Raw genomic sequence first — 26,508 nt, 5'->3', positions numbered from 1 at the left:
AATGTAATCATATGGTCAAGTACAGTATGTTTTCCTAATTACTGACATAGCATGATACATTTCAATGACAAAAATAACAAATTGGAACAGGTAGTGGGACCATACAATCAAACACCGAAGAGCAGCTTGAGGAAGGATGCTACTACTGATGTACCTGAAAAGTGATCAGAGGAAGCCTGGACATCCAATCTGTTAACTGAGAAGGGTAATAATGCCAAATGGCCCAAAGGAATGCAGGTGTGAAAAGGCACATAATGGCCATGAAAAACCACCAAAATACCCCACCCAAACCCCCCTAAACCCCAATGTTTTCCAATTACCTCAGGGAGGTAACTAGTAGGGAAGGAAGGTTAGTGAAAAAACAACCAAGCAAAAAACCTATGGGCAACATGTTGTGAAAGGGTGCTATAGACTCACGGGAAACATCTCTAATTTTCTTCCTTTCCTGCCTGCTCCTTCTTTCCTCTTCTGTTAAGACCTTCTTCACTATGTATCAGCTGAGGAAGACAACTTTTAACAATCTTCATGTAAGGCAGTAGTTCTGAATAATTTCAGGATGTAACATTAGAAAGCTTCCAAACATCAGAGATGTTTTTGAACAGTCCCCAAGAAGAAAAGATAGAGATAAGAAGACACAGTTGTGAAATGCAACTTGATATTGCTCTCATTAAAAAACTCCGTCAGAAAACCAGATACAATCACCTTCTTTTGTCTGGGTTGTTTTTTTTTTTCGCTATAGTTATTCTGGAAGTATTAGTCTAGCTGCCTACCAATCAACATATGATGTACTACCCTTCTAGAAGCCCTCCAAAGGCCATTAGAGAATGGCCTTATTGAAGTTTTAAAACACATTTCCACCATTACCTATTAGAGTTTATTTGTTGTGAGGAAATAAGCAGGGATAGGAAATCACTGTTAGGTTTTGGCAACCATATTGATAACCCCCCAAATTTTATGTGATAAACAAATGGTCAGAATGTAATCAGTGTTCTCTCAAAAATTTAATATCAATCAGAAGACAATCAAAATAAAATGTGACACAATTATACAGCATGTAAGTTCAAAAGAAACTTATCTTCAAGTGCCGCATTAATAAATCCATATGAATATAAACAATCTGATCTAATTAACATTTCTCATTTCCAGTTACAGTTTAGCATTTACAGCTAATACAAGTTACTATGCTAGAGTCATCTTTTGTCCTGGTCTGAAAGTTGAGCCAACTTGTCCTCTCCTCTTCTTGGGATTCTGAAAATTATCATACCTGGAAACAGAAAAAGGTGTTAAGAAAGTCTTATGAAATGCCTTTTGCAGATGCCTCTTCAGAGGCACATGAATGCAACACAGAACTACAGACGTTTAAGTATATTTTTATGTATATGTGGAAATGAAAGAGCGTATGTCATCTCGGAGCTCGGGACCTGGAGGAGTTATCATCCACAAACCTAACTCAGAGGGCTCTCTGCCTGCTTCCCTTTTATTTTTATTATTTTGTTTTATTCTGGGGACAAGGCGAGGAAGGTGTGACAAGGAACACAAGTGGACAGGGTGGTATAGACTCCTGGGAAGCATCTCTCATTCTCTTCTTTCCCTGTTCCTTCCTTCTCTTTCCTCTGCTTTAAGACCTGCTTATCTATGAATCAGCTGAGGAAAACAACTCCTTAATAATCTTTATGTCAGAAGAACTTGTTGATGAGGTCACAGAACAACCCAATGCCAGTTTGCAGCTTTTTTACTCCATTCATTTCCATGTCTAAGGAGACACATTCTCTTTTTCAGTATGTTTATCCTTCTCCATATTATTGCTTTTTCCTCAAACTCAGCAGCTAGAAAGAGAACTACAAAGAGTTAAAACCCAGCAACCTGAAAATATGAGGGGCTACTACTCAGTGGGAGCAGGAAGGACATAGCCCTAATGCTTCAAGAATCAGTGCCCCTTTGTACAGGTATAGCTCAACATAATACAAGAATATTCTGGTCTGTGATTAGAAATCCTAGGTTCCACATTAGTAAAAACAATAAAAGGCAATGCACTGGTAAAATCATTTCCTTTTCCCAGTCTGTAATTTAATATTTCTCAAAAAAAAAAGAAAATAAAAATTGCCATTCCCCACATTAAATAACTATTGTGTTTCTGATTAATAAGGAATGTGAAAGAGCAAATGTCCACTGGATTCACAATTACTAAAAAATGTAAGACTCACAGTTCAGTAAAGTTCTTCCAGCCATCTTGGCTAATGGATGGTCTTATACCCTCAAGTGCAGTCATCAGATGGGACTGGGTAATAATTAAAGTGTTCTTGGCCAGCACTGACTGATTCAGGGTGCTGTCCTCCTTGAAAACAGAGCCATGAACACACAATGAAAAATTACCACAGAAACAAGTGCTGTGAATATCAGTAACTCTGAAGCCTCCTCATTTTACATAGAGACAAATGCCCTCAGTATTAATACCAGAGAAATAACTATTTAATGATATGTATGTTAACATCTGGCTTATTTTTCCCAAACTAGGTATCATTTTTCTTTGCTATTCTTGTTAAATTATATTTAGTACTACTGCAGATATTACTGAAATACCAAGAAGTATGGACAAACAATAGAAAAGTGTTCAGACTAAATAATAGAAAAAACCTGCCATACTCCATTCTTGCTTCTGTAGTTGGCTTTGATAGCATTGACTTCTGTCTTCAGGTGCTCTATTTGCTGCTCCTGGTTATGTTCCAAGGAGTCTTCTTGAGAGGCTGTTCTAAGCATTGAGGGTTGTGATGATGCTGCATCTCTATGAGTCATGCTGGTAAAATCATGAGTTATGGAGTTTGGTCCAGACAAACACAAAGAGCTCTAAATTTACCACAAGGAGAAATATATTAACTCTATGGATCCAAAAGAGTAACTCCTCCATTAAGATTTAGACTCTTATACATCTTGCCCCCACTGGCAAAAAAGTGCTTCCTCTTAAAGATTTATCACACACATAACTTATTTAACAGAACAATTTAGGTTAATTTGCCGAGGTGTTTGGGGGAAAGTAGAGATTCAAAAATGATGTATTTAATGTTTGGAAAAACTAAATATTTTTTCAAAAGACTAAAAAGTCTACCAAGTCCATTGTTTTATTTACATATGAAAATCAGTGGTTCTTAAATCTGGGCAAGTTTATGTAGTCAGCTTTGGAATGGCTCATAATTTGAATATTCATCACCTCCTAATTCTCTGTGCACTTGATAAAATATGCAACTTCCAAGTTCAATATCTTTAAGAGATCAAAGCACCAGCTACTAAGGAGAAAAATCACTGCTACAGCTGAACCCAGGACACCTTGCTAAAGAACTTCCACAATTAAAAGGAAAACTGAAGTCTCTAAAGACACATTAATTGAACACAATCATCTATAATGCAAGATGAAACATACAAAAGCATCCCAGCAGTCAGTAATTAGCTCTCCAGTATCAAGGCAAGTTATTTTGGGCTTTAAGAATCAATGCAAGGTGGTTTTGAAAACAGGAGTCTAACAACTTTAATAACTACCTGCAATAACAGTTCTGCAACAGATCTTGACAATGAATGCCGCATGGATCACATGCAAATTCTGAAATCATCTGTTCACCATGAACAGCTTGGAGGCAGCATATTCTGCTTGGTTTACCTGGTGGTCAAGGGAGATAAGCTGGCCAGGCAATCACCACGCAGGTGCTGGGTAGCCAACTAGCACATCCTATCTGCAAGCTAGCCAGAGAACATGCTGTTTTCTGTGCAGTATGATACTACAACAGGAATTCTGCTTCTTAAGAGCAACAATGGAAGCTAAGGTTTACTTCTGTTGTTAACACAATCCCACGATCAGGTTATTCCATTAATGAACACTCTATTGGAAACTGAAAAATGTTTGCTGATCCTCCATAATACGACTTACTTCTTGAAAGCTGGATGGTCATTCTTCAGTAATAAAAATATGTTAAAAAAACCCCAAACAAACAACAAACAAACCCCAAAACAAACCCACCAAAAGCTGTTTTAGTATTAAACTTCGGGAGGCAACAAGCCAATAGACCAGACAGTGAGGACTCATATGAATACAGTTAGCTGGATTAGCAGCAGTATATTAATCAGTATTTTGGTTTTTTGATTTTAAAGCCTTGCAAAGTTGTAGGGAAGTCCATATTGTATTTTGTCAGATCACATCCTTCCATCTTCCTCCCCATGATGGACCACAACATAATAGACTGAAGACAGTTTGAAGGACAAAGCAGACATAATTGTATTTATAAACCCATACCATTTTTTCTAGTGCAGTTTTTCTGCTTCAGAACTGATAATATTTAGAAAATCCAAAATGTTAAGTGAGTAATTTACCAGTTCTGAAGGAGTTCCATTTCCCAGCTCTGATTCATAAGAGCTTCCAAAATAAAGACGATACATGTTGGACCTTGGATCTTCAGGAAGCAAATCAGACATGTCTAAAGAAATAAGAGAATGCTCTAATCCTACTTCTCCATCTACTGCTGAATCATCTGAGCCACTGCTGTGGTTTAGAAAAACCATGGAAGAGAGACTGAAGTCACTGTCAGAACTAGAAACAAAATCCTGTGACAAAGAACAGAATATTAGAAGCATTAACTCATAATGAATTGCAACCTGAAATACATTAAAAATACTCATATACAGTGCAAATGAAAGTATTGTTTTACATCTGATTCTAGTAATCTGTCTGCCTCTAGGAGTATATTTCCAAATATTTTGCTAAGAAAATCTAATGCATTTAAACAGAACTTTGTGCTAGAAAAATAGTTTGAGAAGATAATCTTAAGGTTTTATTTGTTTGCTTTGAGCTGTCTCACTCAGTAACATCAAGTATTGGGAAACTTCATGCATATTTTCTATTGTAGAACTGTATCACTTCTGGCTCAACCACTCCCTCCAGACAATTCAGCATCTTGTGTAAAATGCTCTAGGAGATTGTGGCGAGTCTACTTCTATTGTGCCTGACTGCTGTACTCATCTTCAGTCACAGTTAACACATTCCAAGTGCTGATGTGGAAATCACAGTTGTTGCTTTAGAATGGCATCTGCAAAACTTTTGATTGTACACCCATATCAGTAAAAAAAATTCTGAGGACACTCTACCAAATATATGCAAATTTACTTATTTGTAATTTATATACATGTACTATTGAAGTTTTATTATTTTCTTGCTGCACTTCAATGGATTGCCGTGTGCACCCCCCGGGGTGGGTGTACACCACTCTGAAGACCACTGCTTTAAACAACGGCCTCTTCAAATAATGGATAATCATCAGGTATCCTTACAACTACTTGCTTACTAATTCTACAAATGAAGGAAAATGTTAGGAAAGATATGCTGGAAATTCCTTTCAATGCTAAGAGTTGCATCCTCAGAGTGCCATTCTTGGAAACAGCTGGGGCAAAAAGAAGCTAAGCGGTCTCACTGTTTTTGCACCCCTGACCCAATCCCTCCCTTTGACCTCCAAGTAGTGGAAGCCATGCCTGCTCCCTTCCAGCTAGGATCAGAAGAGAGGTGGCCGAACAGAGGCAAAAAAAGGTCACATAAGGGGTATAAACCAGGGGTGGGATCCTGCACCTTGGAAGTGCAAGTAATAGCTGGTGCCTGGAAGATAATCCAGAGCAGGACACTTCAGGTATCACCATCCTCTCACAACTCCTGACCTCAGATCAAACTCAGGCTGTTGGCACAGCTCCACAAACCTCAATTTCTTGGTTCCTCCATCTTCCAAAATGTGCCACCTCAAAAATGAATTTGCTAGCTACTCCTAAGAACCTCTGAGTGGGATCCCTCCTACTGATCTGTCAGTCATGTCTCATAACAATGATAAACATAAATGTATTCAACATTAAATATCTACCATAAAAAGACAAAACCAACTTGTATTTAAGAGGCATTTAAATTAATCTGTTACATCATTCTTTCATTTTTCTGCAAACATGTTAATATTTTAATCCCCTGTATACAAATATAGGAAAATGAAATCTTATTAAACATAATTTTGCTAACAAACCCCCACGGATAAAATTAGTCCTTTCAAACATATCAACATCAAAACAAGAAGAGGAGAGATTTCTTTTATATCAGTTTTATTTACCTGTGTTGAACCTGAACTTAAATTAGTATGGATTGCCTCTAATTGGGCATTGTACAATAAAGCTTTTAGGTCAGCCCCTGTGAACCATTCTGTTTTTGCTGCCAAATCCTGAAAGTCCACATCATTTGCCAAGGACAGGGAACGACTGAGAGCTTTTAAGATTTCATAGCGTGAATTCTGTAAAAAAAGGGATGAAAAAAAAGTGTCAGTAAAGCAACCTGTTATTTACCTTGTCCTGATAGTGCTAGATAGTGCTTTGGCCCTGTCACAAGCAACCTCCCAGCTGAGGGAAGAAGGATCTTTTAGAAAGAAGATAATACCCCAGTAATAGTACATATAGGATGTACTGTACAGTAATCAATCTTTAAAATATAGGCATAGATTTTGATATGTTTTGTAACTAGTGACACATGTGACTTAAAAAGTGCTTCAATATTCCAAACTATGTGTGGGTAAAGAGTGGGACCCACTGAATTTGGAATACAACTGCTCTGAAAACTTCAGATAATTCAAGAGTTAGGAATGACTATGGTTCATCACTTCAAGCAAACAGCAGATCCACTGGACTCATAATTCAGAGAAGGACACAGAACATGACAAACTCTATCCTGCATGCAGTTATTTTCTGAGGACTGTGGTAAACAGCCTTGTTTTGCCCATTTTACGTGAACACACTGACACTAAAATCAGTGAATTTCTACTGCTGTATAACTGGAGCTGGACAATCAAGTCCACTTTGTCCAAGTTTGAAATGACACTAAATAAAGGAGAATAAAGCCTATTAGTTTGTGGGTTTTTTTTTTTTTGCTTGTTTTAACTTGCCTCCCTGTAAAGCGTTTTGTTTCCTCACCTGATCAGGAGGTGGACAGTACAGGCACTTATCCAGTCGACCTGGCCTTAACAAAGCAGGGTCAATCAAATCTGGGCGACTAGTAGCAGCTAGCACATAAACCCCTTAGGAAAGTACAGAAAAATATCATTAGCATCTGCTAAACTTTTGCATAAAAAGCAGCACACAGATGCATTATTACCTTGTAATCCTTCTACACCATCTAGCTGAGTCAGCAGTTGGTTAACCACTCTGTCAGTAACTCCTGTGTTGTCATGTCCTCGGCGAGGAGCTATAGAATCAAACTCATCAAAGAAAACAATACAAGGCTTAGCTGCCTGAGCTCTAAAATGGGAAAAGAAAAAGGAAATACTTAAATTCTGTTCAAGTTTGGGTCACAGACAAAACTGCTTAGAAGTATTAAAGGTTATTGCTTTTACTTTAGAGAACAGTTATCTTTATTGAAAGAATAAAAAATCTGTTTTCTGGAGAAATGAAGAAGTTCTGAAGAACTGGACTGCAACGGAACTACTGTTCACTCTTATGTCATATCTTGCACTTGCTTCAGAATTTCTGTATTACTCTACTGTCATGTTCATATACATGAAACCTCTAAAATCCAGTCACTGCAGATAAGGTCTTGACATTTATGTACATATCTAACCCAAAGATTGCCTACACTGTAAACCACATGAGAAGCAAACGCTGTTTATATTAGCAAGCACTGAGGAACAGCAAAAGCAGATTTGTAAAAACAAAACAACTGGCACTGAGGACCTCAATACCAAGTCTCACATGATGCTATGTACTGAGTGATCATTACTAGCTGGGCACACCTGACTGTCTGCTGGAATCGTCTGAAAGGAATTCAGCATGTGTTTTTCAAGATAGTTTTGTGATGTGAACCAATGCACTGTAAATGGAGAGAACTGCGAGTTCAGCTTCAAAAGTACACTCCTCATGTGAGCCAAAATGTTCAGTTCTTAAATGATAGTCAAGTTGAACTTGCCAAGATCTGAACATCTGGTTTGGCAGAACTCATTATTTCAGATGCTTTTGTGATCTAATGCCATGCCTCTCCTAGGCCAACAAAATTACTTCTTGGAGCTTCAAGCAATAAAATTCATTGATAACATCACAAATTTTTACAAGCCAACCTGTCAAAGATATCTCGAACTGCTTGCTCGCTTGCTCCAATGTATTTGCTGAGCAGCTCTGGTCCCTAAAGAAAAAAAAAAATGAGAAAAGAATATTTATTATATGCTTCTTAGGTCTAATGTGTAATTTAACGTCAGCATAGTTTTTATATACCAGAGTGAATTGTCTTGTAACCAAAAGAGTGCCATCTCTGAATAGAAGAGCCAAAGGGTCTAGATCCGCTGAAAGAATCTTCCAAGCATTCCAGCTTATTTCAATGTAATAATTTCCATTTTTCTACTATAATAGAACATGTGTTACAGTATCACATGGGAACAGCTTACACTGCATTTTGAAAATATGTTTAAAATGCATTGCTCAACTTCATTGTCCAGTGGCACCGAAATCAAGTATCTTTTAGTAAAGTAAGAACATCTAATTAAATTTCGTAATTCTGCATAATGAATAATTACACAAAACCAAATCTCAGTAATATGATTGTGAAGTTCCAGAAGTCAGACGGTGGGATACCCAGAGACATACTATATTTTTAATGTGAGTTTCTTTCTTTGGCATTTTGCCCTAACAAGCACATACTACTCACAAGTATTATGTTAAGCTATTTCATTCACTTAATAAAATGAATCAGTTAATCTTCAAAATATTGCTACCTTGATGCTGATGAAATTCATGCCACTCTCTCGAGCAACTACTCCTGCTAACAGTGTTTTTCCTGTTCCAGGTGCTCCATAGAGCAAGACTCCTGATCTCTGTCGTATGGGCAAGTTTGCAAATAATTCTGGATACTGGCAAAGAGATATAAAAAAAACATATTCTATGACAAGAGGTATAACAAGACATATTCTAATATGTAATTATTCTGCAGTATAATGTAACAGCAGTGACTTCCACTGATTTCTGTCTAAACAGAATGTATCCCTGTTATTATCACAAGAGCTTATCTGGACTGTTGGGGCTGAAATCACTTACTTGGGGCTTAAATCAGTTAGACTTCATACCTACTTAAATACAAATAAATGTCATTTTCTACCAAGAGGAAACAGGACAGAACAGGGATGCACTACAGCTTTATGATGTCCATCTTCTAAACTCCTGTTTTAATTACTGACTGATATGATCAAATATCATTCAGTCACTTCTCTGAAGACTGAAATGGATGGGTCATCTCAATGCTAGAAGTTTTAAGCAAGGCAGAAAGGCCAAAGTAAAATAAAAGGGAATTCATGGAATAGTATTCATCCAAAAGAGAATACTCCTCTAGCAAAATCACTGCAGAAGACAGCTGGAAATGCTATCTTTACAGAGCCTAATCACAAACCCTACAACAGAGAGTGTAGCAAAGATTAGGTTAGCAATACTGCAATATTCTAGAACATTTCATCTGTAGAAAAGCAGATGCTATTGCCTTTTGTATTTGGAAGAGGGAAGAGGAAAGAGAAAGAGTTTTCTAGTAGAGGAACAGACTGGGAACTACAACAGTAGCTTAAAATCATACCTGCCATCCTTCTGTCAAATACTGCGTCACACCTTAAAACTCACTCTTCCCCTACTAGCATTACGTACAAAATTCAAGTACCTAATTTAAAAGAACTTGGTACCTTTGCAGGTAACATGATGGTATCCTTGAGTATCTGTTTCACATCTTTTAAGCCACCAATCCTCTCCCATCCTATGTCTTTAGGTTTATGAAGGTTAACATTTCTCAGAGCTAATGGAGTAAAATCTTTTAGAGCTTTCTGGAAATCCACAGTTGACAAATTCAACTCTGCTTAAAAAGAGAAAAAAAAAGTCCTGAATAGAAGAACAGCACACACAGCCACCAGTAATAAATTCCTCACAATATGTAACAATTAAATACATTTTAAACATAAAACGTGGCTTTTTATTTCTCTATTACTCTACATGTTCTGGATATCACAGGTAAGACTATGACATAAGAGGTTTTGTTGTCAACATACCATCATTTTGAAACACATTCTGGCTAGAAACACAGGCATGAATGGCACGATCAACCAGCATTATAAAATCTCTAGCAACAAAACCTTTTGTTTCCTTTGCAATACACTGGAGGTCAAGATCAGAGAACTTGTTTATATCATAATTCAGTCTTCTTTTTATTATGGAATACAGCATTTCCCATCTTTGCTTCTGAAAAATAGAATTGTACAGCAAGTACATATTGAGGTTATTATTTATACGATTTCAGAAATTCAAAAACTAAATACAAAAGAGTAACTAAAATTTCCTCAAATGCTTACATGCCACCAAACCTTTAAATATAACAATCTGAGCATGAATATAAACAAAAGTTAGTTCTTCAGCTGAATTTCAATAAATTCAGTACTTTTCTAACTTTAATTGTTCACCTTGTCACAGCTATCTGAAGTCCAACAATAATAAATCAAATCTCTGTCTCCCAGATTCTACTGTTTTATACCCAGTTTTTCTATTTCACAGGAACATCTTTTTGCTGGTATGAGCAGAATATATTTGAGATGAAATATATTGCATTAGACAAAAATATATCTGATAATTTAGTATCTTTTGAGATCCTGATTTTTTTCCAGTGATGTCTCATCCTTATTCATGCATTAGTATTAAAAAAAAAAAAAAAAAAGCAGATTTGCAGGAAGCAGCCGAAAGCTGTACTGTATCTAATGCAGAATCCCCTCCTCAGGGACTCTTAATTGATAGCCTGTGCCAGATGACAAGCAGGCAGGAACAACTCCTGTTAAATACAAATGAGTTGCCATGTCTGTGTCATGTCATTAGGAATGCACAGGTACAAAGTGTCTGCTTTCTTCTGCAATGAAGTCATACTGTTTATTCTTCCCTCTTTTTACTTTGCAAAATGTACTATATTCAAAAGTAGAGGGCTATAAGTAATATAAAAAACCAACACAAAACCTTCCCATAAAATTACCATTTAGTTTTAATAACACCTTTAAAATACACATTCCAGGGACATACTTATTTCTCTCAGCAGTGAAAACACTTAAGTTTAATCTCATTTATCTAACTGTAGTGACATACATGTTTTTTTCAAAGCTGCTCCTCTAGAATCCCTTACAGGTAACAAGGAGACATGCATCTCTCACCTATGTTAGATAATCTGACTTGTTTTACACTGAACAGAGATGTCCTCTGAGTACACCCTTCTCATGCAACAGAAGATTAAGGACAGTGGGGCCAACTGGGAGTTTTCACTGGATTTCTTTAATTGTTTTAAACTCAATACTGACAGATGTAAATTCTGAGGTATTTCAGCATCATGACAGAACTTGTAAGATTTCAATTTTTTTTTTTTTTTTTTGCATATTCAGGTGTAACCTACTATTTCTGCAGCTGTTCCAGTAATGTATTTGAGGCTCTAGGGAAGGCAAACAACATCTTAACAATTTTACCTGAACTTACCTGATCTGGAGATTGGATACACCTGAAGCACTGAAATACATGAGTTCCTTGAGCTGAAACCAGGGAAGGATGTAGGGAATGTTCAGACTGACTGGTGGCAATTAATGCAATCAAGCTCCCCATGGAAATAACTTCCTTTATCAGATCTTTCAAAACTAAACACAGAAGAGATTGTTCCATTAACTGCAAAATAACAAAAGATTCTGCATTTCATAACAGACATTTCTAATGTACTGGAAAGCAGCATCAGGGCAAACAAAATAAAACAAATATATAGTAAGATGTTACAATTCCATGTTTACAGGCTTTCCAGAAAATAAATAATAAAAGAGATGTATTATTATTTCTCTAGGACAGTACACTCCATGAACCAAATGCCATCAGGCATGTTCTTTAAAGCTAAATTTGTAGTATCACTGATCATGTCTACCACAGGATATTAAACGTGGAATTTTATGTGCTATGATCACTGTTCTTGAAGTATTATTCACTACATACAAACAAAAAAAGGAGAGTTATAAGACTAAAAATAGATGTTAAGCCTAGAAAATAAGCAATCTAGGAAAAAAGTAATACAATAAAGTTGAAGAAAGTATGGATGCAAGGTAGATCTGCAAGGAATAATAGTTAAAACTCTAAACCTCTGTTGTATACATTATACCTGCAATTAAGAAACACAAACAATTCTGCAATTAACTTAAGTGCACATTTTTAACAAAGAAGTTATACTCAAATTTTCTGAACTTCAAAAGTAATTTAATAAAAAACTATGCTAACTCCTTCAAACTGAGCTAAGAAATTGAAGATTTCCAATGGAAATAACCACTCCAAGCTCCAGAGTGGACTATTTTGGTTCAGCTGGTGGTCCACAAATAGTCTATAATTTGTGAATCCCTGCCACAGAATACCACACAGTCCAGAGGCAGTAATGATACAAGACAGAATTGTCCAGTTGATATAGTACAATTGAGAGGCAAGAAATTCTAAGTTGCATTATATTTTTATCCAGACACAGGTAGCAGAGTATTACCATAAGCAAGTCTATTGCTTTGAACAGTTTCAGGGCTGTTCTCATGCTCTGGTGTAGAAGGTACTCCAACAATGTGATCAAGATCATCCATCAAAAGAATGGATGGTTGTCTCCATGCTGCCTCTAAAAAAGCTTCTTCCACGTTTTTCCTTATGTTTGCTAATCTTTTTCCTAAAACAGAGAAGACAATTTTTATGTAAAAAAAAACACATCAGGAAAAAGAATCAGACTGACTGCATATTGCTTACATGATACTACAATGTTTTGAATCGTGTAGCTTAATTTTACTTCTATAAATCCAAGTAGCAAGCTTAAACTAGAGTCATCAGTCAGTAAAGAGTCCACATCTTCTCTCAAAAAAAATACTAGGAGGATCCGCCTGTCTGAAGATGAGGTTAATCATCTTTCACTAACCACTCTAGAAGCCTGTAGGTCTGACTTCCAGACAGTTAAAAATTGAGTAGTACTTTAGAGCAGCACTCTAAATTGGTGGTGCTACATGGGGCAGAAATTGATATAAGTGTGCTTACAGAAGCTGTATTTTCAGACTGTTAAAGATGCTCACTGTGGAGCATCACAAACCCTTGCAAAAGCAGGAATAACGCTAGAATAACTATTCAAACGTGCTTCTTCATCGTACATCAAACACTTGAGATTAAAAAAAATAAAATTGTACCTCTTAAAGCTTTACAATCAATTACTTCTACATGAGCATCCAGTTTATCGAATGCCTCTTTGCAGATGGCCTTTGCTAATGTTGACTTTCCACTTCCCTACAAAAAAATCAAAGTTAGCTAATTTAAATTGACAGAACTAGTTTCTTCTGTTTCTGTGGACTTTTTGTCACAGTACACACCAGTGAACAACCTGGAAATGCTGTACACACACTAGTTTTATTCCTCACCAAAAGTATATACATATTCTGTCTTTTTATCACTTGATAGAGACCAAAGCCCTAGAGTGAAAAAAGTATAAACAAATTCAGGTGGATACATCCACAACAACACTACACAGTGTTCTGATCCCACTGAGTTCAGTGTTAAGACATCTGTTAGCTTCAGTGTAATATGGCATTATATAGATCACTGTAAGAGGCAACAGCAAAATAAGAGTATCAACTCCACTATCATTTTATGTTAAAACACAGGAGAAAATACTGTATTCTTATTTTCATTCTAATATTTCAGAGACATGAAGTGTTTATTATACTATAAACCAAAATAGATTAATCCCCTAAGGGAACAAATTGACACTGCATTGGTAGCAATCTTTAAAATTTATATTACATATATGTAATATATATATACACACATACATGAAATATGAATATATATTGATAAAGTGTGCATACAATGTATGCACCTATACATAATATTTGACTGATTTAACTCTGTTAACTGCTTTTTCAGCTTGTTCTTTAATTCTTTGGAATTCACATGGTAGCGAAGAAAACTAAAGAAACCAATTTTGTGATTATGGAAAACAATCTGGGAGGATTTGCAAGTAGAGAGTAGTGAAGGGTGTACCTTTCCTCCTGCGAGAAGCACCCCTCCACTTCGCAGTCCCACAGCAATAGCAGCCAGCTTTTGAGATAAAGGACGCCCCAGAAGACTGTGGCTTATGTGTTCAAACAAAGATGCTCCTAATTTGTCCACTCCTCTGCAGAGCAAATAAGACATTAAATGGCTTAGAGCAGCATCAGTACACAATGTAAATAAGTAACAGCCCGCTGTATGGTGAAGTTTCAGTGCTGACATGTTCTGGCACACTTCACATTTTCAAGAAAAAGCTAAAGGTGATTCAATCTGAAGAGACAGCACCTTTTCTCATAGAATCATAGAATAGTTAGGGTTGGAAAGGACCTTAAGATCATCTAGTTCCAACCCCCCTGCCATGGGTATTCTCATTCACATTCTCTCCCAGGTTTTCTACTACAAAAATGTCTCACCCTAAATCATTTAGTTTGTGGTAGGGAAGGTTCTTGTCTGTATCACATACAGGTGGCTGGCTATCACCATCATCTTTTCTTGTCACAGGACGTAAAAGAACCTGCAACAAAGGAAAATGTTAGTACTTAAGGTTAAATGTAACTACAGAAGTAGCATACAGAACTAGCCATTTTTGGAATTGTGTAAGGCAAATGCCTCATGTATGCTTTGCTGAAGCTTATTGTCCTTGAAAGAAAGATGCATTGGTAAAATGGCAGAGATGCAACTATTCCCAAAACACAAGCCAGTGTTCACAGTGATGTTACGACCCCTGATTAGATGTTAGGCCAATACCAGACTATGCAGACCCCCATCGCTTTCCCTACTGCAGCTGCTTGTTCCTTCTCCTGTGCCCTCCCTCTCCCGTTGTGCTGGCAATGAGCACTTGTGAGGCAGGATAGTGAATCAGGAGTCTGACCTGACAAAACACCTGGCTTTTTTCATGTGCACAAATTTATCAGTCTAGTTCAGTGGGGAGCTGGTATGGAAAGCTGGGCAGGCGAACTGGGTCAGCAGAGAGGTCCACAGATAAGAACAGGCTGGTAGGTTCTCACATGGCTATTAAGAAATGCATTTTGCCCTTGTCTTCTTGTACGTATCTAATATCAGTAGAAATAAAGCTCTTGTTTTAGTGTTGGGTTTTTTTGTTTGTTGTTTGTTTCTTTTTTGTGGATTTTTTATATGTTTGTTTGGGGTTTGTTTGTGTTTGGTTTATTTTTTCTTAACAGGAAACCTAAATTTTGGAGAAAAATTCCATTCTAAATAGCCAAAACAGAACATAGTAAAAAATTAACTGTGTCAGTTTAAAAATAAAGAACTGTTATCCCACTCCTAGAACCACAACCCTGCAGACATTCACGGTCACTGGTTTAACCAGAATTATTAATGGAAACAGTAATCTTACTATTAAATACAAGTATTTGTTCTCCTGAGAAAGTAAAGACTAAAGAAACAGAAGGCACAGAAACTATATAAAAGAGAAGACAGTCTGAGCCTAGTAGGCTGGAACGGGGAACATGTCTCATCTTTGTCAGAACAAGCTACTGTTCCTGCCAGATACACTGTGAAGTGATTTACAGTGGTTTAGGTATTAAGGGAAAGAACAATCAAGTATAAGGATAGTATGTGCAAACTTGGACAGTACTAACTTTCCTCTGCTCTAATTGATTTTCTGAGTTTATTGTACACTATGAAAATTCAGCGCTAAGTGTGGTGTATCTGGAAACTCAGCAATGCCTCAGGCTATAAAATGAGATAAAGAATGAGGATACCATTTAATGAACAGACTGACATTATTAATTTAAAAAGGGAAACCCAAATACATTATATATATAATGCAATATATTTTTAACCAAATATAACAATTTAAATTACTTGATACCTGATACTATGTGATATTTACTTGTATATTAGTCTTTTGCAGCAAACTGGGACTCAGTATAAAGATATTCTCAGATTTATTTTCTTCCATGTGCACAGGATGCACTACACTAAGCACAAACTCGTCCATTCCTGTAAAAACCCAAAGCACAACTATTAAAATTCCAAACAAATTCATCACAAGATTAAATAGATTAGTGCATTTTGACATATACAAAATAAAAGCATATAAAGGTTAATAATTATTAAAGCATAATTCATGCTTACAGCTTTACAGCTTCAGTGTGAAGAGATATCTTTATGTTAAACAGTGTATACAGAGATTAAATGGCATATTTCCTAAGTAAATTCCATACTGGACAGTTAAGACAGCTACAGCACAGGACAGTATTATCCTTACCTTCTTCAACAGGCAGATGTATACAGTCTGGACTTGTCATTATCCATGGGTGATCATCAGTAGTGGAATCCTGCAGCCAAGAACTGAAAGCAGATTTAATATCATCTTCATGTATATCTGCATGCTAAACAGGAAAAAGGAAAAAGGGAAATAAAACAAACAAGGTGTTTGTTAAGTAAAACTGCTTCATATTCATGAGGCATTTGTTTCGCTTATGGAACAGAGATGGAAGAATGTTATTTACTTAGAAAACAGCATTTTGCCAACAAACACCATTTCCACCAACTGCTCTATGGAAAGCACCTGTCTAGCCCTCGCTTACAGCAACAGTTGAACCTTCCACCACTACTAACGATTTTATCTTTGGAACACTGCTGTGAAGGCAAGCAAAAGCCTTTATTCTTATTTTACTTATCTGTATTGCCAGATCCAAGAGCACTACTCAAAATCTGGGTTTCAAAAACCACCCAAGGTATGCATCAATATTGATTCATGACTTCTCTCAGATGATCACTACACCCTTCTCTTCTCTGTATAAACTGCTTCCTATATAAAGAACCCTGAGCCCAGCCAGGGCAGGGGTACCACCAAAAGCTTCAACAGACAGGCAAAGAGACCAAACGACTTACCCCAAATTGCCTAGCTATATGGAACAGGAAAAGAAATCAAGCCTAAGTTGTATATCTCTTGTCGGAGATCCTAATCAGAGAAGCGTAATTCCTGTCTAAAAACAGGAAATCAACCAAGACCACAGAAGCAGTGCTCAGAAAGGAAAATGAAAATTACTGTCATCTTCTGTCTGCATCTGTCTTGCTTTTTTCTAAGAAATAAAAGAACTCCAACTGAATTAGAAAGGAAAGGGAGAAATCTGTATTTAAAACATACAAAAGCACACATAACTACATTTCACAATTTTAGCGTATTACTGCCAGAATAATTCTTTTAACTCAAAAAAAAAAAAGGCAGTTTTACCACTCCTCTGTAGGTAAGAAACCAAATTAGGATATTGGGGATAAAGAACAAACCTGCAAAAGCTTTGCTAGAATGGGAAGTGCTGTATTTAAAGTTTTGAGGGGCAGCTAACATGCCAGCTCAGCTAAATCAGGCCAGTGTCACAGAAAGAAGCATAAGGTACATTATGAAGAAATATGTCGTTCCAGAGCTATATCTGAGACTGGGAGAACTAGTACTGAGTATGTTCTTACTGTCACAAATGCTTGCTCAGAAGAATGGATAAGTCTTATTTACAGAGGGATTCAACAATATAACTTGAGAAAATTAAATATTTAGCATGGGAGAAGAAAAATTTAAAAGGAAGCACTAAAAAGAAGTAAAAAAACATAAAATCTATTACTCTAGCACATAAAATTTATTACTCTACTGCAAGTGTGTTTCTGAGGAAATGCACTGGGCACTGTAATGTTTGAAGAGTACAAGCATGTTTTCTCCCAGAAGACTTAAAGTGGATATTTCCTCTTCAACTCCACTTCTTTTTCTTTTTTGTATTTATCTTTATAGGCTTAAATGTATAAAATTTGCTAGGTTAGAACCAGTATTCATGTACTGTAGATGAAGGTCTGATGAAAAATTACTGATTACTGCTGCTGGTTTGACAACAATTGTTTATGATTAAGATCTAGTTAAACAGAAAATGCATTTTTTCCCCTACCAACTCACCAAGTTCTCTTTAGGTTGCAGTGTAAGAGATACAGGGATTTTAGGAATAGATTCAATCGACTTAATTTGGACTGTTGAATGTATTTCAATATGTAGTTTTTTTCTCATACCATCTGGAATCTGAAATATTTAAAATAAAAGCAAAGAAAAAAGCAAATATTAGAAAATAAAACATAACATTGCATATATAACGTAGTATCAGTTTACCACTAACAGAACCTGTACATTTGATCATTGATCTGTTTATTGGCTTTAATCTGCAAAAGAATTAAGAAGGAAACCATAGAATGGATGGAGTCCAAATCTTGTTCTCTCATGCACATTTCTAATTGCTTTTTATCTTATTCGTAAAAGTGCTCATTACAGTTGACCACCTAGTAACTTCTTTAAATAAAACACAACAGGTTGAAAAAGAATTAGCAAGCATTCCTAGAATGTTGCAAGAATGCTTTTAGTATAGAAGAAAAAACATCTCTACTTTCCTTTGCTGATCTTTAAGGTCCCTTCCAACCCTAACCATTCTATGATTAAAATTAATTTTACATGGGCAAGTAAATACATTATACAGATCAGAATTAAGCATCTCTGCAGCCCAGTGAGAGAAAATCCAGTCTCCCTGAAGTGTATTTCTCAATTTGCCCTTTTAAAAAGGAAACTACTTTTCAAATAGTCTGTGTTATTTTAAACATATAACCAAATTGAAAACATCTTGCAAGTGTTTATTAACTCTGGAAGACGTCATGGTTGCTATCATTTGGAAAACTGTTATGTCCCTCAAAAGATTTCATGGTAAAGACCACTGCAGGCTTTTGCTTTCATCCTCAACAAAAAAGTAAGTGAAAGGTGAGAAGTATATTACGTCAAAACAGTCAAACTGATTTAGATTGCATTTTGTCTATTTTTGTTGATCCACATGTGCTTACAGGAAGGGAAGAATATAAGCAGACTGTAGCTCTACCAGAACAAGCTGAAATGGCCGTGTCTGTACACTGGGACTTGTGCCACCTTGCAAAGTATTATAAAAACCCTAAAGTAATTTAAATTATGGAATATATATTTGTTTTTTTAAAGACGTATTTTTAAGAGTACATCTAAATGGACTCACATGCACTAGGATACATGATCCCATTAGAGTTTGATGGCATCCAGAGTCCAAAGCATATTTAGCCACAAAGTGCTAACTGATGAAAAGAACATCATTATGCAGCACTGAAGGTATGTAAGTAGATACTTTCACATCTTCATGAGTACAATGGCTACCAACAGATTTTGAAGAAAGCATACATTCCCTCCAGAAACACTGAGGAATTTTCCCCATTTGTTGAAAAAATGATAATGGTTCAGAAAACCAGAGTACACTGTGCATCTTGGAGGATGACAGTACATGATGTAGTCCAGAATGGGACAGTTTAGCAAGGCACAACTCTAGTAAATATCAAATGATTCTAGTACAATCTTCTTGAGAGCTTAACACAAAGGCTATATCCCCAAACTGATCATTAACTACTCAGCTCCACATTATTCCATACTCCACAAATTATCCAATAGAAAATATCAAATAAAAAGCCCAAAAGATAGTGTGCTCAAACTGACCCAAACTCTTCCAGCATGTAGGGCTTCCCCACTGTGGCCATACTCTACGACACTCTTTAGGTCTTCAAATCCATTCCAAACGATTTGAACAACAGATCCCTCACTGGATGCTTGACTGCTATCAGAATGACTTTTGTCTTGCGTACTAGTCAAATGCTTTTGCTTTTCGAATGGCAGATTTTGCTTTGCTTCTTGATGACGCTGTCTTGGGGAAAGCAGCTCATTAATTTTTCCGTAAGATACTACAGGATTTGGATCCAAATCAATAAATTCTAAATTCCATGGAAAAATATGAATAGCATTGTATTTCAGAAATGGATAAGTGGCAGATGCATTCTGTACGCTTGGTGGCTGAGACTGACATACTCTAAATATGGAATCCATGTGAATTTTGTTCAGCAGCTTGTCTTTGAAGGTGCTTGTTTCTTCTTTATCACACAAAGTCTTTTGTTTCTGCTCAGATGTATGAGAGAAAATGCTCCCTAGGAAATTCCATATATTTGGGAGAACATTTGAGACAACTGTCATGTCTGCATCAGTCTTACTCTGTTCAAGGACTCCTTGCTTTAAGTAAGGCTGCTTGCCAAAAGGATCCTTTAGTGATTCTTCTTGTTCCATGTTATTTTTCACAAAACTTCTGAGCAAGTGGTCACTTTCCTTCGAAGGCGTGCTGGTGATGTTTTCCTCAGGTTCATGTGGTTTGGGACATACCAGAAGCTCTGTACACGGTTCTAATCTCCCATAGGGGGCTGCTGGCATAAGTGTACCTGAGCATGAACAAATCAGGTCAATGAAAGCATCCACTCTTGCAAAACAGCTTACTCAAGGGGCCACAAGAGCCTTCACTGCTGCTTACCAATTTTAATATAAACGTGAGTGTGCTGTTCAACCCATACAGGAAACACTGCTTTTGGAAATACTATTCGAATCTGGTCAAGAAAATGTTTTTCAAGAGAGGAAGCGTGCAGCTCCTGCAGAAGTGCAATATCATCATAAATTAAATACTGCATACATTTCAAATATTTGTTTGAAGATAAAAACTTCACATCTCTTTCTAACACACCATTTGAAATATAAAATGCAATTAAGCACCACCTTATTTGGTATTTCCTTAGAGACTGAAAAGAATGGGGCACTGGAAAAAAACAAAACAAACCAAAACAAAAAAAAAACAACCCTACTTTTGTCAGAATCTGTCATCTGTAAGAAAAGGACATGAACAGAGGTCAGGGCTTTATTACCAGAATTTCCCAATCATCTGCAGAGAGAGGTTCCACTTCTACTTGCTGGCAGGAGGAGACGTGGGAACAGGGTTCAATAAATACCTGGCAAAAGTAACACCATTTCAAAACATTTAACATCGTATTTTTAAACACATAAAAGCTTCATCTTTAATTCAGCCAGAAAAACTGACAGCTGCTCCATTATACATTTCACTACACTAGGTAATTCATAAGCAGATAGATGTTAAACAGATTGGAAATAAACTGCATTGGGTATGCTTGGGGACTTCAGCAAACCACGAATGGAAGTGAATGTGGAAAGCATCAAGATTTTTATCAGCTGATAACAAACCATCAATTTTTAATGCATATTGATCACAATCTTATTTGTATTTTTAAATTTTTAAATGTTCTGGACCTTAGAAGGCTGAAAAAATCACTGAGTTGTGCATAAATTTTGATAAGGCAGAAACAGCTGAAAAAAAGATGAAAAAGTACAATATAAAAGCAAACCCAGCTCCTTTATGAATGGCTTCACAGGAAGCAGCCCTACTTCCACAGAACAGTTTGAAGGTCTTGTATCAGGAGGAAGGATAAAAGCTTTCCAGAAAGCATTAAACATGTAGGTCAAAGGTCATTTTTTACCAAAGGTTCTATTTGACAGGAAGTAACGATTTTCAAACAATATCATGTCACATATTTTAAAATAAACTTAATTATTTTCTTCTTGAGATAAAACTAGTTAACTGTTCTATAAGAGAGATTTACTTCAGGTTAGCTTTTATAGAGTAAGAATCAATTTTAAACTCCTCTAGGTGCTGCCTGAAGCAAAAGTTGAGAGGAACATCTTTTCCTCAACATGGTAAACAGAAGGACTTGAAGATCATCACGTTCCAACTCCCCTGCCATGGGCAGGGACACCTCACAGTAAACCATGCCACCCAAGGCTCTGTCTAATTTGGCCTTGAACACGACAAGGGATGGAGCATTCACACCTTCCCTGGGAAACCCATTCCAGTGCCTCACCACCCCTACACTAAAAAATTCCTCTTATATTCACTCTAAACATCTCCTGTTTAAGTTTTAACCCATTACCCCTTGTCCTATCACTACAGTCCCTAATGAACAGTCCCTCCCCAGCATCCCTATAGGCCCCCTTCAGATACTAGAAGGCTGCTATGAGGTCTCCATGCACCCTTCTCTTCTCCAGGCTGAACAGCCCCAACTTTCTCAGCCTATCTTCACACAGGAGGTGCTCCAGCCCCCTGATCATCCTCGTGGCCCTCCTCAGGACTTGTTCCAACAGTCCCATGTCCTTTTAATGTTGAGGACACCAGAACTGCACACAATACTCCAGGTGAGGTCTCACAAGAGCAGAGTAGAGGGGCAGGATCACCTCCCTCGACCTGCTGGTCATGCTCCTTTTGATGCAGCCCAGGATACGGTTGGCTTTCTGGGCTGTTGAGTGCACACTGAAACCGGCTCATGTTCATTTTCTCATCGACCAACACCCCCAAGTCCTTCTCCACAGGCTGCTCTCTGCCCAACCTGTAGCTGTGCCTGGGATTGCTTCAACCCAGGTGTAGGACCTTGCCCTTGGCATGGTTAAACTTCATGAGGTTGGCATCAGCCCACCTCACAAGCGTGTCAAGGTCCCTCTGGATGGCATTCCTTCCCTCCAGCGTATCAACCGAACCACACAGCTTGGTGTCATCGGCAAACTTGCTGAGGGCGCACTCAATCCCACTGTCCATGTCAGCAACAAAGATGTTGAACAAGACCGGTCCCAACACCGATCCCTGAGGGACACCACTCGTTACTGGTCTCCAGCCAGACATTGAGCCATTGACCACAACTGTTTGCGTGCAGCCATTCAGCCAGTTCTTTATCCACCGAGTCGTCCATCCATCAAATTGGTGTCTCTCCAATTTAGAGACAATAGAAGAGCACATTATTATGAAACACAGCAAGCACACAATTCCTGAATCCAAAACAATGGCAAAACACTCAATTGTTCATGTATTCATTTGATTGTACAGATGATTATTTCCAGGCAGCAGCTGGGTAAGGTTTTCTTAGGTTACTTTTGTCGACTGTTTTTCTTTTGAAGATTATTAATTGCTAGAACTATAAGGGGTAGTTGCCTTGTCTCTGAACTAGTAAAGTTCTGCAAATAGATATATCATTTCCAGAGGTAATATGCCAAAAAAGTAAACAAGGTAAGATAACACACTGTTTTGGAGCCACATTCTTCAATGTTTTCTATTATGCTGAATAAAATTTTCCACATGAAGGAATAGGAGTATATGAATATACTACACAATAACATTGTGTAGAGTACTACTTTATTATTCTTGTTTGCTTAAATCTCTACCTATTAATATATTAAACAATGTGATGTTAATAGTCCCATGTCAGAAAGCTCTGCCGCTTCCTGGGGATCTCTTCAACTTCCATCCAATGAAAGAACCATTTAGAAAAAGTTTAGCAGTGTCAAAGAGGAAGAGGCCAATATAAATACATGTTCAAAGAGAGAGAACACACAGAGACATGTGCTGAAAGGGGGGGAAAGAAGACATGAAAAATTTAAACCTCAAATAAGTCAAACAGGAAGAAATATGAAGAATTAGTTTAAAATAACAGGAACTCGAGGCAAAATATTCTCATGAAATAATCTCCAAATTGTTTAATTGCTTTAAAGTGTATATTCTTAAAATTAATGGCACTACAGATAGTAGCACCAGCCCTGAAAAGCCCTATCTATAAGCCTATCCGAACGATATTTTATTGTTAATGATGCAATGAGCAAATCTTTTAGTATTTGAGATATTTCATGAAGATTAACTTTTCTTATGAACAGATATAAATGAAGTAGTTGTCTAAATACATGAAACAAGTCATAGCTATTTAATTATTACCTTTTCAGGTGCCTTAAAATATACCCTTTAAACAAGAAAAAAATAGTGTGCTTCAAACCTGTTCTCCATCTGTAATGCCAAGTTTCTCTGCTAACAGTCTGTTAATCTCCGCAATATTTTCACCCTGGTGACCTCGATGCCTGATTTCCATCCAGCTCAAAAATACAGGCTGATGACCACAGGACACTTTCACAGCTTGGCCCTATGAAGTTTCAAAGAAGTAAAACTAATGTCGAACAAGCTAAATGACTATTAGATAATCAAACTATATTCGATTAGACAGATCAAAGGAATTTAAAAACATTTTCTGGCTATTACATGCCCCATTTTAATGAATATTCCCTAACGATAACCTGCAGCATTTACAACAGGTTAGTAAAGGGTATTTCTATTAGCAATGAGATTTGTTTTTTTAACTCCAGAAACTGGCCAGCTTCTTACTGACCAACACCTTTAGAATTCTTCTCCACATTACCTATTTGCACAACTCTCAACACAGAAGTGTGTTGGTTTCAGCTGTTAATCAGTTAATTTTTATGGACTATTTTTAAGTAAGAAAAATAATTCCTCTTCCCTTCTTCTGTATTAATGGTATCAAAGAAATCATAGAATCTTACAGAAATGTGTAGCAATGCATTTCTATTTCCCAAATGAGGAACAACAAGCATATACTTAAAACTTCACATGCATTGTAACATTTGCACAGATTCCAAGAGTGTTTTCACAAGCTGAGGAACATTTAAAGTGAGTTCCAAATCACATCAACTTAAACCAAAATGATTTTTATCAATCTGTTTCAGAACTGCTCACTTATTTTGATTCTGAAGAGTCTTAACATGCTCAATCAGCTTCCATAGAGAGACTATAACCTACACTGTACCACTTAACTGATGTTTTGGTGGTTTTTTTTCAAAAATGATTATTTTCATGAAAATCAAGTGAGCACAACAATGTACACTGTGTATATACCACAGATGCACTTGTTAACATAGTGATGCTTTCTGTTCTGTCAACAGTAGCCTAATAATTTCAAATATTGTTTGACTTTTCAGTTAACTCTGTAAAAAATTTCAGAGAATATCTACACCAAAAAAAAAAAATCTTTTTCCAAACATAATTATTTAATTTACAGCTCTTCCCTGTATTCATACAGGTAAAGCTCCTCCCCAGGTCTTGATACACCATTGAGTTTTGTAAATCATTTTGTCACCCAGCTGTCTAATACCTTCAGCAATCAGATTTAGCTTTTGATTCCACTTGATTTTTTAAAAATTATTTACTCAGTGTAATCTATTGACATCATACTTATCCCCTTTTAAACATTTTTATCCAAGAGATTTCATTTCACATGCAATTTCTATTAGGATTTGGGAGATCATAACTTTTCTTTTTGTGGGTCATGTTCAGTAAAATCAAGAACCCACCATAACCTAGTATGTACAGAATGACACTACAAGACTTCAAAGCAATTGCACTCCTTTTTTCTCCCTTGGCAGCAAATCTGTAAAACTTCCAGAAACTATAGCAGAACAACAGGTAACACATATACCGGATTCGTTGCAGCTCCATTAACCTCCTTCTACTACTACTACCACTACCAACCCCCACCCCCCACCAAAACAAACAAACAAACAAAAAGCTGCTTTTTGATTTGGCTTTTGTGGAATGTCCTTTTTGGCCTTGGGAAACCAGCAGATTACACAGGTTGGGCGACGCTTTGGCAGGTCTGCGGCTGCCATCTCCAGCCCCCCCCCCCCGCTCCCAACTCCACCTGCTCACTCTTGCCATGCTGCCCGTTCTGCCACTAGCCCCTGCAGTTCTGCTGCTCACCGCACCCGAGACGCATGCAGGCTTTGCTCTTTTCATGTGTGAAATGTTATTTAAAACCCAAGGTGTGCTTCCTGCACCTGATCCATGCACTTAATGGGACTTTGCACGACAAGAACCCCTTTCTGTACAGGAAATATATATATTGAATATATATATTCACTATATATAGTGAAAGATCGACACACATCAAGAGCAATGATTCTGCTCGGATTTATCACCTCACCTCTTACCAGAAAGATTAGCTAACACATAATTCAGTTAACGCTGGTTATTGCGAAAACCCGTATAAAACAGTGGCGAGACACAGGGCCAGACTGGGCTGTGGCCTAATCCCAGTCCCCTCCGTATTTTATTAAGGAAATGGATGCCAGAACCGAACAGCTCCTGAGGGTGGGCTGCGTGACAAGCCGCCACTGAGGGGCCGTCCGGGCCCCACCACCACAAGGGCGCCGCGGGGGGCAGGGGGCGGGGCTCCTCGTTGCTATGACCAGCGCGTCTCCGTGAGGGGGGGTTCCCCAACTGCAGGGGAAAGCTCGCGCGCCCTGCCAGCATTGCGACGCCGCGGCTGGTGGCTTGGAGGACTGAGGGGCGCTTCGTGTTACCATAGCAACGGGATGCCGTGCAGGGGTGAACACGGAGGGGGACGGTGCTCTCCCATAATCCTCCCCTAGGGGAGCCGACTCGGTACCTGCTGCAGGCGGAGGTGAGAGGCTAGCACCGGAGGCAAGTGCAGGAAGCAGTCTCGCGTCCTGCTCAAGACGACCGTCACTGCGGCGGCTCCAGCTCCCCCTCCGCCGGGGTTGCCGCTGCCCCACATGCTGGCCGGGCGCCACAACCCAGGGCCGGTGCGCGCCCGCTCCGCCCGAGCTGGGAGCTGCTTACTCGGAGGCGGGCGAGCCAGACCTTCCCAAAATTCCCCCTGCAACCTCTAAGACAGTAGTATAAC

General features: G+C 37.7%; 1 protein-coding gene across 5 annotated transcripts; it reads right to left on the bottom strand.

Annotated features, from left to right (window-relative positions):
• Positions 1-988: 988 nt before the first annotated feature.
• PEX1 (peroxisomal biogenesis factor 1) lies at positions 989-26,502 on the bottom strand. 5 transcript variants are annotated; one of them, XM_062605095.1, is made up of 24 exons: positions 26,251-26,502; positions 23,791-23,934; positions 20,833-20,916; positions 20,448-20,562; positions 19,592-20,358; positions 17,999-18,118; positions 16,322-16,445; positions 15,944-16,053; positions 14,502-14,602; positions 14,080-14,212; positions 13,230-13,326; positions 12,554-12,724; positions 11,524-11,678; positions 10,068-10,257; positions 9,708-9,874; positions 8,760-8,894; positions 8,109-8,173; positions 7,154-7,296; positions 6,973-7,076; positions 6,123-6,299; positions 4,357-4,587; positions 2,635-2,844; positions 2,205-2,335; positions 989-1,264 (listed from the first exon to the last, which is right to left on the bottom strand). In XM_062605095.1, the coding sequence occupies exons 1-24, from the start codon at positions 26,377-26,379 to the stop codon at positions 1,180-1,182; spliced, it is 3,888 nt and encodes a 1,295-aa protein (XP_062461079.1). In that variant the 5' UTR covers positions 26,380-26,502; the 3' UTR covers positions 989-1,179. The 5 variants fall into 5 exon arrangements, with proteins under 5 accessions (XP_062461079.1, XP_062461080.1, XP_062461081.1 ...); XM_062605096.1 differs by having other exon boundaries at positions 2,644-2,844; positions 26,251-26,501; XM_062605097.1 differs by lacking the exon at positions 26,251-26,502 and adding an exon at positions 25,504-25,632.
• Between the last annotated feature and the right edge of the window lie 6 nt (positions 26,503-26,508).

Source organism: Pezoporus occidentalis, unplaced genomic scaffold (genome assembly GCF_034315485.1).
Source record: "Pezoporus occidentalis ecotype Australia unplaced genomic scaffold, CSIRO_AGI_Poc_V1 ctg9, whole genome shotgun sequence".
Taxonomy (NCBI): domain Eukaryota; kingdom Metazoa; phylum Chordata; class Aves; order Psittaciformes; family Psittacidae; genus Pezoporus; species Pezoporus occidentalis.
Note: the sequence above shows the minus strand (reverse complement) of the source record. Positions and strands in the feature narration are given on the sequence as shown.